Raw genomic sequence first — 14,934 nt, forward strand, 5'->3', positions numbered from 1 at the left:
CGGAAAGGGTTCACTATGGTTCAACTTCCTTGGGCGGGAACTGTGGGGGTCATTCTTAAAGTTGCCACTCCTTAACAATGTACCTGATACATAGTTAGTAGTGATTTCTTTTGGGAATGAGAACTTCTCGGATGTATCTATACATTTACCAAACTGTGTATATTTGTAATATGCCTATTTTTAATAAATTATGAAAACTTTTAAGTTTGGAAATATTTAGAATGAACAGTTTCCGAGAAGTGTAATTTGCCATTCCTCCCTCCTCCACACAGCTCTCTCAGAAACCTATGTCCTACCTGTGCCCTGCATCTTCAACATTCAGTGCTTTTGTCCATCCATATCCTGTGACCCCGGCATGTGCAGGACATAGAAACATTACACTGAAATAAGTCATTCGTTTCTCTATTCCCTCTAGTAACTGCAAACACATACATGCAGAGAAAACTTGCCTCTTCCATTGGTTCCTCAGCCAGCCAAATGGTAATACCTGAAGAAATGCTGACATTACCAATTATAATAATTGACTGGGAAACTGGTTATTAGATAATCCTTTGATTTTAGGTAGATCTTGCAGCTTTTGCTCATTAAAAAAAAAGCAGCAACTGAACTGGACTCGATTATTTCTAAATTAGTAATTATCTTATACTCTAATAATCATTTGCTTTGTGATAATGGATATGCAGATTTTTAAAAATTAAAGAACTCTCTTGAAATGTGACTTAGGACTATTACAAATACTCCTTTTTAAACTACAGAAATACTATACATTGCCCCAAACTGTTCTACTCCCCCTGAATGTTTCAATTGGAGGGGGGAGGGCATAGGTGTGAGTGGTAAGAGTGTGTAGGAATTTCTAAAATCTACCTTCTGTATTTTCACAATGTCTTGGAATAACAGACTCATAGATCTACTTCCTTCTTTTGCTGCAGAGCATAACCATACTTATACTGACTTGTTCTTATTATCTTCAGGAGGCTCCACAGCTTTAAAATATCAAGCTTATCTTTTTATGCTTACTTCTGTCATGTGAGATCTGCATAAATAATTAACATTACCTTCTTTTAAATTTTATCCCACATCTCATTCATCTTACATTCCAAATTCAACACTTGGGTACTTTATCTTCTCAGTTGAACAAATACCCAAAATGTTAGCATCAATGTTGCACTGAACCTACTATTTTTTGAAGACTCCTGAAACTTGTGAATCTTATATGCCTAAATCACCATCGTCAATGGAAATGTCTTTCGTAATCATGAATAGATGTATCACAAGATTTAAAAATCACACAGGGTATAGAGGCTATCCTTATACTAAATTAAAACTTTATTGAATAAAGAACACTCTCCAGAACACATGATCTGATGGACTAGGTCTACGTTACATGCAATGAAGCTGAAGATGACAGTAGTTTAACATGGAATGTCAAACAAACGAATTAGTGTTTTTCATTGTACAAAATTGTTTATGTAGATGACATGCAAGGAAAGTATGATCCTCTGCATTTTCACTAATCATCTCTGATGAGTTTTAAAAAGGCATTTGAAGACACTGGTGGATTTCTTTAGGGTATATTTCAAATAAATTAGTTACATGTGTACTACTGAAACTCTTTCAACCTCTCTTGCATTCCAAATAAAATCTTAGTGCAAACATCAAAGTTGCTGGTCACTCCAAAAGACTGTCTAACTCATAACAGAATACAAGTTCTTAAAGTGTATTAAGTAGGACAAAACCAAGAATACCAGTTACTGCAGAATTCATTTAGGCACACTTAAAAGCCCACTCTAAGCATTTCTTCTAAGTGTCTCACATTAATTACTAAAGCCTCTTTACAGTACTAAAATTCTATCATTCAAGCATCCATGATTACATTTCAGAAGAAAATCATCCATTTCAGCAATAGCATTACTGCTATATTCTAAAAAAGAGAAAAAAAAAGGAAAAATCATAATTAACAAAACCAGTATCCACAATAGGATTCATAGGGGAAAAAACACTTAGAGGAAAATAGAAGTATGCTTTACTCGCACAGCAGGAATTATATAATGTAAACACCATATTGGCCCACACCACAAAAATCCATGAGAAAGGCTCAAATTTGAACACTGTGTGTGCATTATTTTCAAATCTGTGTTTGTTGAGTTTATATTGCTCTGCTTGTACCAATACATGACAAATAAAACACACTCTTCCACATACATACACATACAAGTGATTGTTAAATATTGAGCATGGCTTGCTTCCCTGACTCTAATTCAAAAAATGTTAAGTGATATCCCAACTGTTTTAAAAATGTTTACAGAAACCATTAAATGAATGTGAACAGTAGTTGAGGAATGATGAAAAAGTGATGGCATTAACAGGATGCAAGTAGATGTAAAAGAATAAAATAATAATAATGTACATATGACTGGCTGAGATTTGAAAATGCATGGAAAGTCTTCTTCTGTGGGCCTTGTCTGAACCTTTAACTGATACCAAGACTAGAAAATAGTATGACAAGTCCACGGACACCTGGAGGGTCAGGCCTAAAATGCTTACCTTCAAAGTGCAAATTTTAACAATGGAATGTTTTAGCAGGGATATTAAGGACAATCTTCCAACTTTTTCTTGGTAAAATGAAACAAGATGTCCAAGAAGTATTTTTTTTCCTGGCCAAAGTTATTTCAGTTTCATGGTAAAACAAAAACAAAAAGTATTTAACCAAAAATATCACCCACTCTTTCACATACACAGAACTATTCGGGGGGGGGGGGGGTGTACGGGAGAAAAAGCCCTTACCTATGTATCACCTAATGCAATTTATATTTAGAACTTAAGTTCTTTCAATCAACTACATTAAATACCAACTTGTACCTCCCTTATCCCCTCCCTCTCCACCCACCTATCCCAAACACCCCCAACGAACCCAGGTATTCTAATGTCTTTGTGTTTTCTAAGCCTCATGATAAAGGCTATTGAGTACCACCTCCACTGGGACAAAATGAACACCTAAGGTGCACTTTCTACAGCACCTTTTCTCTTCTCCACAACTGAGCGGAATTTCAATGCTCTCAAGCCTGGCTCTAGATCTCCAGGTCATCAGGCCGAGGTCGGCTGCTGGCACGGCTGCTGGCTCTGCTGGAAGGCCGCTGGTCCACAATGGCTAATGGCTGCAGTTCATGACCAGGAGCTAGTTTTTTAGAATTCTGGTTGTCATCAGTGAAATCAAAAGGCTGTGCATGGGAGTTGGAGATGGTGCTTCCTGCCTGCCCCATTCGATTTTGTTCTGCACTGTAATTAGCCCAGTTCTGCTCACTTGCTTGTTTGTTGTAATTGCGGCAGGAAGAATTGTTTCTGTCTCCAGTAACCAGCTTGTACCCAGGAGGAGACATGGGTGAGAGGGGAGCCGTGGGTGAGGAGCAGCCATTGAAATATGCGTATTTCGGAGAGCCACAGTCTTTGGAGGGGCTCAGTGGGCCAGTGGTAGCATGGTAAGGATCGCTCTTCCCCTTCACACGATCCTTAACACCCTTGAAGAAGACATAGAAGAGCTCGATGATGTTCAAGGCAAGAGACACCAAAGACACGACCAGCATGAAGATGATGAAGATGGTTTTCTCTGTGGGGCGAGAGAGGAAGCAGTCTACCTGATGAGGGCAGGGATCTCTTTTGCAAGTGTAAACGGCACTCAGGCTGAATCCATAGATGTACCACTGGATCAGCAAGAAGGCCACCTCGAAGACAGACTTGAAGAGGATACTGATGATGTAGGTTCGCAGCAGGCCCCCTCGCATTTTCACCTTGCCGTGCTCTTCAATACCATACTTGAACTTCTTTATTTCAATCTGCTTCAAGTGCATCTCCACATTGACACCATCCGTCTGGGCAACTTTGAGTTCCTCCTCTTTCTTGTTCAGTTTCTCTTCCTTACGCATCACGTAGAACACGTGAGCCAGGTACAAGAGTGTGGGAACAGACACAAATATGATCTGTAGGACCCAGAAGCGTACGTGAGAGATAGGGAAGGATTTGTCATAACAGACGTTTTCACAACCAGGCTGTTGAGTGTTACAACGAAAGGCAGACTGCTCATCACCCCAGGCTGACTCAACCGCGGTCCCCAGTAGCAGAATTCGGAAAATGAAAAGGACAGACAGCCACACCTTCCCTCCAGCAGTGGAGTAGGCTTGAACCTTGTCAAGGAGTTTGCCTAAGGCACTCCAGTCACCCATGTTGCCTGGGTACCACCTGAAAAGAAACAAAAAGACAACATGATCACGGACTACAAATTATCAGTTAAAATGTATAGCTGTTTCCAGTCAATAGTCAAAATATTACAAAAGATCCCCTATCTTTCTAACACTTTACAAAAAAAAAAAAAAAAAATTCTAACTCTTCCTGTCCCATTTTCCCCTGCAAATAAGTCTCACGATTTTCCTGAGATACGGTAAGGCTTAGAAGCAGAGCTGACATGCCCAGTAAGCTGCAACCTCAACTTGCAAAGATATGTTACTTGCTCAACCACTGCCCCACCATGTGACTTGAGAAACTGTCTATGCTAAGTACCTCTGCTTATTTTATCCGTCTGATAAATTAGGACAATTCTTGCCAGGTAGGCTTGTGTCTGGATGCATGCCTAAGCAAAATGCTGAAGGATGGTATTCAAAAAGTACGGGTTTAAGAACTGGGATAAGAACACCCATGAAAACACACACACACAACCTGTTTCCAAACCTCAATCTTATTTATACAGCATTTTATTCCTAATTGTACTCTAAACTGTTTCCCCTTGCTATTTCAGTTGTATTCTGTGCATATTCTAGATTATGATAATTTATACTTGTTTCTTCTTAAGCAGTGACTTACGTAGTTCAAAAGTCTGTCTTCTGCCCAGAGAAAAAGTATGTTGTACTAAAATACACCATTTTGACATAATGTGTCATTATGTGCAGGAAACTACTTTCAAAAAATTGAAGATTACATGCACATCACTTTTTTGAAAAGATCTGTTTATTTTAGAGAGAATGTGTATGCATTTGAGTTGGGGGAAGGGCAGAGGGAAACAATTTCGAAGCAGACTCCCATGGAGTGTGGAGCTCCACATGGGGCTCAACTTCCTGACCCATGAGATCCAGACCATAGCTGAAACCAAGAAATAGAGGCCTAACCCACTGGGCCCAGGAACCCTGGCACAACACATTTCAAGTAAAAGTTCAATCTGTCTCCATACTAGTTATAGCCTAAGGGGGGTGGGCATTTTAAAGTGTTATCTCTAGCAAAAATGACTGGCCTTTCATCTTTTGACTGCTATACGCTTTCAATTTCCCTGAGGGGCTTTGGAACCTCATTCTATACATGAGATTTCACTTTGTCAATACCTAAGCCTAGGATTTCCCCATTGCTGGGGATAAGAAATGGACCCATGTCTGTGGAGACCACAGGGATCTCAAAAGTTATTTAGCTAATTCAATTTATGCTAATTGCCAATAGTTCATTTAACTGATGAAAGTTGAACTCTTCAAGGTATAGGAAATACTCAGCCATCAACAGAGCCACAAGACCTATGATACCAAGGCTAAGGTTTTCCAATGCACCACACTGGTTTTAAAATTATAGTAAAGCTGGATTAAGGCTAGAAATGTTTTCATGCTTTGATACAATCTTAGCAAGGGTGGAGAGCTGGGAAAAAATGTGTGACATTACATGTGGCAGCCACAGAGACTATAGTTTAATTTTCAGCAGAGTATTAAGTGGAGAGTAAAAAAAAGGATGAAGTGGTCAAAGATTATTTAATAATCAAAAACAAGCAAAGACTTTCCAGGAGCTCAGTAATGAAATTTTAAGTAGTGCAACTGAAAGTAGGATTACACAGGCTTCTTGGAAATACATTCATTATACGAATACGAAAGTTTCTCATCTGGTACTGAATTATGAGCCACCTTCTCCTTGGAGGAAGTAAATGAAATCCAAGGGAGTCTTCCCCCTCTCCCCCATGCAACATTACTTTGCCATTTAATACCTGCACCTCTGGGTTGCAGAGGCCAGAAAAAGTAGAATGGAAATCTGGCCTGGGATTTCCTGGATGGAACAAAGAAATGGCTGATCCATAAAGCAAAACTACGTACCAGCTATCTAAATTAGCAGCTGATGGGTGTCTCTGATGGCAACCCAAAGACTGGTGCCAAAGAATGCTAAGGGAAGAGTGGGAGGTGGGTGAGCAGGTCACAGAAATACTTTTCCAATGGTCATAAAAAAGGGAGCTTCCCTTCTACTTTTGGGAAGGGCCATTTTAGATTCTGAAGTGACATGTTACTGAAACTGATATAAAAAGAGAAGTCAAAAAATCAAAAAAGAACAAAGGGAAAAAAGAACAAAGGCGTATAAGGTTGACAAAGAGAGTCAAGGGAACGCTCGAAGTGATAGGGAGTAATTGAGCTTTGATGGACAGTTTGATGGTTGAGAGGACGTGAAAGAAAAAACCTACAATTTAGTAGAAAATACTACCCTGGGAATGAAGAAGTACAGTCCATGAGGGTCAAACAAACACAACAGAATTTTTGGAGCTTTATCAATAGATAGTTTCTATGTGATGATGTGTAAATTGGCCTTAATTCTGTTTGCAGAGAATAAGAGTATTTTGCCAGTGTCATCTGCTTTTGCTCAGTACTCCAACTGCCGGGAGGAAAGGGGGACCGCAAAAACAATCAACTCTAAAATGATAAACTGTCTGCATACATCTCATCAAATTCACTCAATGATCGAGCTCATGTATTACTGGGCATACTGAGAGGTCATTTTGGTGTTTCATCTTGATTCAAGGTTCAAAGTTAAAATAAGATTATGTAGATACTCATGGCAATTAACTACTAAGCTTCAGTATATTCTATGGAAAATAAAACCTGACTTTCATGTAATTCTGAGATTCCAAAAAATACCCCACAGTGCCACAGTATGTGATTTGGGTCACTGAGCAGTTAGTTCACTAGGTAGAAGTTCTTTATTAATATACCAGCAACTTGACTGCAAAGTTGTATTTTCTTTAAGCACCCACACAACTGCCATTTGCATTAGTAAGTTCTACTCTTTCAACTGGATGAGATGAATTATCCAATTTGACATCTAGTATGCTGTAACCAGTCATTACCACTATCACAGAGACCATCAGATAATGTTTAATGTGATGGTTAAATGCTTGTGATTTTCAAGGAGAGGTAACAAAAATAGTTACCTTTTCTGGCAGGTGTTCCCTTTGTTGTGAGTCAAAAGTTCTATCGACTAGCTGATCTCCCCAACCCCATTCGTATTTTCATTTTTCCAGGTTTTAGTCAATTAATGTCTTTTTATAAATACTAGGCATAATTTTATGTTCACAGAATCCCTGGCATTGATTTACAGACTATATCCTGCATTCATATTCACCAGTGTAACACAGGTGTATTTTTTACATGATACATGAGAAGCGCACAGAAGTGGAGTCAGCTGAATGTTCCCAGGTTGCAACTTTGTACGTAGAGTCAAGTCTTAGTTAAGGAGTTATACAAAGTTCTCACTAGAAGCAAGTGCTGAAGCATCCTCCTTCTGTCCTCTGTGCACCGTCTTAGGTCACATTTTTCTTTGTTCTTCATAGCCTTCTAAACTAGATGTCAAAAGCCACAGATATGTGAGCACGACCTGTCTGGAGATTCCTGAACCGCATCACAATCACAATCACTTGGTAACATTTGTTAACAAACTGGCACTCGCCAGCTTGATGGAATCCGATTTTGGTGAGCGAGAAGTGCTGGGAAATTAGTTCGTCTCTTTTCTCTTTTGTAAACAAATGCACCAGGTTGTTTCTGAAGTTTCAAGCCAGGAGGCAAGCCAAGGGTTCCTTGACATTTTCGGTGCTTTCTTGTTCAAAATATTTAGGATTGGGGAAATGTCAGAAGAGTAGAAAGAGACAGAGTATCTAAAAAGGGCAAAGGGGTGGCCCCAGATCAGGCGCAGAGGCTGTCTGGGCACCTGGGAATGAAGCTCACCCTTCACCCCTCCACTTCCATCTGACGCTCCCCAAGAGCACGAGGACTCAAACACCATATTTAAAATGAAAATAAAGCTTCAATTTCAAATTACTTTTGACTAAGCACTTCAAGAAGATAAAGAGAAAAAATCTTGAGGGCTAAATGTTTAAGAAAAGGACTATGTAAGTTCCTCATAAAAATCATTATATATGAGCGCCTGGATGGCTCAGTGGGTTAAGCCTCCGCCTTCAGCTTGGGTCATGATCTCAGGGTCCTGGGATAGAGCCCCACATCAGGCTCTCTGCTCAGCGGGGAGCCTGCTTCCCCATTCTCTCTGCCTGTTCTGCCTACTTGTGATCTTTGTCAAATGAATAAATTAAATCTTTAAAAAAAAATCATTAAATAGAGCTATTTGAGGAAAAGGGTAATGCTGTGTGTGTGTTTAATACACTAAAACCAAAAAATTTTAAGCCCCTAAAGTAAAATGTAAACCTCCTAATGTTTTTCTATTAACTTTAACCCCTGTCCCTTGACGGAGGGGGCTCAGTCCTGACCATTCCTCTACAATTACAACAGCCAGATGTTCCTTGGTAATACTTACATCCACACATAATTAACATAACCCACATTCATTCTGTCAGCAAATACTACAGGCTTTATCCTCACCCCAAAACCCAGTCTGACGGAATCTCACCACCACCCCTGCTCCTAGCCTGATCTTGGCCATCATCACCTCCTCAGGTTTCAGGTCACTAGCCTAGTCACCCCTGCTTGCCAAACCATTCTCCTCCAATGGCCAACCTCGAGAACAAACAAGCTGCTCTGTCCTGCTCAGCTCTGCTCGGTCTTTGTGGTTCACCTCCTCACTTCTGTAGGTCTCCACTTTGGTCTCACTTCATCAGCCAGCCCTCCAGTCTGGGCACTTCCTATTCCCTTTGTCCTGTTTTTTTGTTTTGTTTTGTTTTTTGTTGTAGGTTTTTTTTTGCGGGGTTGGGGGGGGGTGTGTTTATTTGTAATGATCTTTAGCTCTATTTGACATATTATAGATACTTAACCTGTTTGTTGTTTATCTCCTCCATGACAAGGACTTAGTACTATCTTGTTTCTCTCAACTGGAATGTGAGCCCCACTAGGGTGTTCCTTTGTCCATTGCTGTCTCCAAAGTACTTAAGAGTCAGAGACTCTAAATATGTACCTATTAATTGAATTAAAGGTGGCCTGTACCAAAAAAAGGGGCAGGGCACCAAATTCCATTCACCAGTGTTGTTTACTACCTCTTTGGGGATTTTCTTACATAAATCCAGAATTTCTAAGTTTCCATTTAATTAAATATGAGAATTTCATAGTAAAAACAAAAGTACTGTCAGCATCTCACGTTATACAGACATTAAATTCCTTTCTTTTTTTTTTTTTTTTTAAAGATTTTGTTTATTTGACAGAGACCACAAGTAGGCAGACAAGCAGGCAGAGAGAGAAAAGGGAAGTAGGCTCCCTGCTGAGCAGAGAGCCTGATGTCCGGCTGGATCCTAGGACCTTGGGGTCCTGACCTGAGCTGAAGGCAGAGGCTTTAACCCACTGAGCCACCCAGGCGCCCCCAGACATTAAATTTCCAAGTGATAATTGCTAAAACTGAAAACTGTCTGTTGAAACAACATGCTTCAGATGATTCCTGAACAGGCAATAAGAACTGATATAAGGAAAAAAAGGTTCTTAAACGAAGAGCCTCTTGAATTATGTGACATCACAGTAATTTGGGATTCCTGCTACACTGCGCCAGGTATCACAGATATTTACTCAATCCATTATGTCGTTATAGCTTCAGACTGTAAAACCACCACAACCAGCACCTTGTGCCGCCATCCCCCCATTCTGCCGTATTCTCACTCTGACTGCATGATATAATCATTACCAAGAATAACACCAGAATGCCTTGCAACAGAAGAACGGGCCTATTTAAACTTGTTTTTATTTCTAGAACGACAGATCTTGAGGTAGGCCTGGGGCTCTGAAGGGGGAGAGCAACAGCTGAGAGCAACCCTGGGTGACAGGGCATCTCAGTGTAGCCGTCTATGCAGGCAATTAAATTGGGTACCATGCCAAGTATTCCCTATTCATCAAATAATACACAAACTTTGCTTCCTTATACCTGGGCAGTTAGCCTAACTCTGTGCTGTTATCAAAACTACTCCATTCAAACATCTATTCTATTTACAATTCTGCTTCATGGGTCTCTGATTATCCATAGATTCCTCTGTAAAGAATGATACCATTTTATTTCCTCAGGCATGATGCAGGGCACAAAACTGCATGGGGTTTTTTTTGGGGGTGGGGGGAGACAACCTGTCTTTCCTTGGTTCTTACCCCTGTTTATCACATAGTCAATTAACACCAACGTCCACAAACAGTGAGATGACCTGTATGTTGGGGGGTGAGGAACTCTAAAGACAGAATGATGCCTACCAAAGAGAGTCAACACCCTGCCCCAATTCAGCAGCTACCACTCCACTACCCGCCAAGAGAAGTGCCTCATGGTTACTTCAGAGGTGCTAAAGAAAAACCCTAAGCCAGAAGCCACAGGCAAAAGCTATGTTCTTCTACTGTGATCTGATGGGCTTCAAAGATGTAATTTCTCTCAGTTCTTGGTGTTCCCCTCCACTCACCTCCGAACTATTTCTACTGAACAGCCTGGTTATTTTGTCATCACGTAAACATACCATTAGGGTACTCACAAGTGCACTGATTTATTTTCTTCAGTGAGCACTGAATAAGATAACTCACGCACTTAAGAGCTCTAAGAGCTCAATAAAGTTTAGTTATTATTCTTTAAAAGATCTTTGGATATAGATACAGCTCATTTATTTTCTTATCTTGAAATATTTTCTTTAGCAAAACAGCAACTAGGAAATTATTAACATTTTCCTAATGGTGATCAAAATCGGTTTTCAAGATGCTCTTTTAATGAGTACAACACTGCAACCTTAGCAATCCCATATAGATCTGTGGGAAGGAAGAATTTACCCTTTATCTGCTGATAAGGAGGGGGAAAAAAAACAAAGAATATCTGCCTGTCTTCATTTCTACTTGAAGGCATCTTCCCCAAATCATGGAAAGCGCCCTATCCTTTAGAATGGATCTGGCTCACAGAAATTGCTAAAAACAGACACACACACAATAAAACCCCAAAACACCCCATTCTCTATTACTGTGAATTTTAAGCATTCCATAAAACGTTTTTTTCTAGAAATTACTTAGAAAACTAGGGAAATTTGGATATAAAATTTACAGAAAAATTTAAGGCTCAAGCCAGTGATAACACATTTCTATGATTTGTTTTTTCATTTTCGCAAAAGATAACATGTACACACATAGCCAAATGGCGAATTTAGACAGGCAAAGTGAAGACTTTAGAGAGTTAGCCCAAGGGTCAAAATATATATACATATATATTCAATTAACCTCCCATGAAGGGGAAACCCTGGGGATTTTTTTTTTTAACTTGATTTACCTATTTTGAGTATTGGCCTTAATGATAAACTCTAGATAACTACGCTTCCCTCCAGAGCTGAACTGCTGTCTGTGGATAAGCTTCAACAATCTATTTCAACAACCAAGAGTCTTGGAGAGAAGTCAGAACAACAGGAAAGGTGGAGTAGAAGGTATTAATCACTGGTGACTTTCCTATCATTCCCTTCCCTCCGGTATCATATATAAAAGGCTTCATACCAAGCTACACCTCTGGATATTATAAAAGAAAGGAAGGAATGCACTGTATCATGAGTTTCCATTCTTCTCTATGCAGGAATTGGAAACATCTAAGTAAGAAAACAACTCTCAATATCTGCAAACACACCCTTTCAGATGCTTGCTACAGAGTATCTTTGAAACCTTGTTCCCACAGCAGGTCAGCAATGTAGGAATCAATTACATATTAAAGGGTGAAAAACTGAGTGGATGGGACAGCTGTGGTGATAAACTCTGAAAAGCATTAGAAATGTGTGGAACCTGTTAAAGAAGTAGGAGCACAACCCTGCCACTGCCATTTTCCACACAAAGGACAGGTGACAGCTATACTGACTTTAGGAAGTACAAAGCATCACACATACACACTGCCACGACAGAAACTACTCCTGCCATTGGTATAATTTTCAGTCAATTTGGCCTACCTAGAAAAATCAATTACACTTCCCGGGAGCGATTTTCTACCTAACCAATTTTTTTTTTCATTATTTGAGAAGAAATTAATTTAATGAAATCTTTGCATTAGGACAGGCTTTTATTTTCAACAATCCTCGTACAAAAGTAAAAATTAGGCTTAAGAAATATCAATCCATTGTTCAAATTCCAACAGGGGACTTGGTGATCAAGTGTGTCTAATTTTCAGAGGGTGAGAGGAAGCATCTTTTTATTACTAACTTGGTTGGTGAAACAGAAATTAAACCCACCTCCAAATAAACCCACATCCACCCTCTTTCCCACCCCCACTTTGCACTTCTAAAGAGAAGCACAGGCACGCCTCAGGGTGAGGATGAGTACAAGGTGGGTCCGGGGAGATTATGATAAACTATCAGAGACGCTCAGCAAACGTTGGGATACTTAAGAAGTTAGTGTGAGCAACCCACTGCTCGGAACTCAAGATTTGAGTTTCCGAATTCTCTACCGATCTGCCTTTGGACACGTCATTAGCTCTTTCCTCATTTCATTACAGGCAGGCACCCCCCTCCCCCGGACTCCCCACCCCCATTCTTGGGAAGTTTCGAGAACTTCTAAGAGAGTTACAAGTGCAATATAAATAAGCACGGTAATTCCCAAAGGACTCAGATTGCCTTACCAAAGTTAACACAGTAGGATGCAGCAAGTTTAAGAGAAAAAAAGAGGGGGGAACAGAAGGTAAATTAGATGGACACGTTTAATTTAATTAATCGTTTGCTCTTCTTTAACCATTTGGCACGCAGTCCATCCGCCCCTGCTTCTCTCCCCCTCCCCTTGCTTTCCAGTGGCTCCCGCGGACCTGAGCCCGATTTGGCTGGTAAGGATTTCAGGGAAACATAGCAAAACCTCAACAAACCCCGGGGCTCGGGCAGCGCAGGAGTCCCCGGCGAGCCCGACAGATGCTAAGATGGCAGAGGCGCCCCGAGCCCCCCCTCACCCCACCCGCCTCCGCCTAAGCTTTCATTTTTATTTGCTTTTCAGCATTCGCCGGTGCAAATACTTCAAACCTCAGGCTCGCACCAAGAATTTAAACTAATTACTTTGGCCTGTGAAGTGTGAACAGATAAAATCCTTAACGGGCACGAAAATGCACGGTTGCATTTCTGGCTAACAGAATGAGTGTTACCAACAGGAGCATTTAAGAAACTGAACACTTTAAAATAAAAAATCAACGTAATCACTGCCTACAAGCAGCACCCAAGCAACTCCAACCCAAAGTTGCCCTACAGTTCTTAAGTCTGTTACAGGTTCGGACAGGCATTAGGAGGGGTCGCGGGGCGGAGTGGGGGGGGGGGCTAGCTCCCTCTAAGGCTCCGCTTAAGAAATTTTGTTCCATATTCTTTCTAAGAGTTTCAGTCTTAGGAGGCGGTTTTCGAAACGCACCCTGGCATTCACTTTTGTTCTAAACGTCTCTTCTTCCCTTCTAATGCTTTGTAAGTAACCGCCACCCATTCAAGGGATTCATCTGCTGAATCGCCAACGTGGTCGAGTAAAAAAGGTGGCTCTCCTGAGGGTCTCGTGTTTCCATAGTGGTTGCTAACAAAATAACTACTTACTGTTGCTTTAAAAACCTCAGTATTACAGCTCTGATTTTTTATCTTTTTGTTTACTGGGGGAAAATTCTAGGAAGGAACCACGTGGAAGTCAAGTAACCGCAAGGTCTTAACAAAGCACTTTGTTAAGAAGTTTGCTTGGCCGGGCTATAGAACATCAATCATGATTTACATATGAAAAAGCAAGAAGTGTAGAATTCTATAGCAAGCAAGCTAAGCAAATTTGCACTTTGATTTTTGTGATGTTGTCCGTCAAATCCCCAACCCAGGCCCCAACCGTCCCCCCACCCCAGTCACAAAACACCTAGGCTGTTATCCATTACCAGAAAAAGTAAAATTATACTCTAAAATGAAGAATCAAATATCCAGTAAACTGGTGCTTTATTCTAATCGTAAAGGTCTAGATCTTATTTTACCTGTTGCATTACTGTTAGAAACTTTTCAACAGTTAAGAAAATACTGAACGTTCAATTTTGAAATTTAAAACTAGAGACACATTTTTAAGTACATCATTCTACTTACAGTATCATATCAAAGCTACAGTTAAAACATTTTAAAACTTTAGAAAACTTTTACGTGTAGAAAAAGAAACGAATAGGTAAAGTTTGTTTTGTTCTTTTTTTAACTTACTCTTTCTCTTAAAAGAAGGAGGCACGCCAAGTGATTGAACTCCTTGGAGGATGAAGTAAAATGAAAAAGCAAGTTCAGGCACTCAGACCTGTCTATTTAAAGTTTAAAAGTCTGCTGCTGTTTGGTACTTTCTTCACTCCTTGCCCCTAATGAAAGAAAAGTGCTGATACCTCGTAAAAGCTTTTTTCTAATTGGAGCACAGAGCTTTTAAAAGTTTCAAGCCACTGACTCAACGAGGAGGAGGGGCTGGGGAAGGGGAGGGGCAGAGGAAAGGCGGGGAGGAGAGTGGAGAGGAGGCCGGTGAACGTGGAAAAGTGGGGGAGGAAGGCCACAGAGGAATAGCCAGGTTGAGATCAAGTTGTAGTTGAAATTTGCTGACCAGAAAAATGGAATAGCATTAGAGACATGAATGCCATTACTTGTATTTACTCTTTATAGATAGCAATTACTGGTTTTAGTTAGTGATTGTTTCACCAAAAGTCCAGGGATAATAAAAAGTTCTGTATTTTATAATATTATAATCTTTTCCTAAATTATATATATTGCATATTTCATGT

At 40.2% G+C, this 14,934-nt stretch overlaps 1 protein-coding gene across 1 annotated transcript; it reads right to left on the reverse strand.

The window, feature by feature from the left end:
• Positions 1–1,308: 1,308 nt before the first annotated feature.
• GJA1 (gap junction protein alpha 1) lies at positions 1,309–14,577 on the reverse strand. Its single transcript, XM_082731101.1, has 2 exons — positions 14,378–14,577; positions 1,309–4,233 (listed from the first exon to the last, which is right to left on the reverse strand). Exon 2 carries the CDS (start codon positions 4,215–4,217, stop codon positions 3,069–3,071), a length of 1,149 nt encoding a protein of 382 aa, XP_082587227.1. The 5' UTR covers positions 4,218–4,233; positions 14,378–14,577; the 3' UTR covers positions 1,309–3,068.
• Positions 14,578–14,934: the final 357 nt, after the last annotated feature.

The sequence above is a fragment of the Mustela nivalis genome (assembly GCF_964662115.1).
Source record: "Mustela nivalis genome assembly, chromosome: 5".
NCBI classification, from domain to species: Eukaryota; Metazoa; Chordata; class Mammalia; order Carnivora; family Mustelidae; genus Mustela; species Mustela nivalis.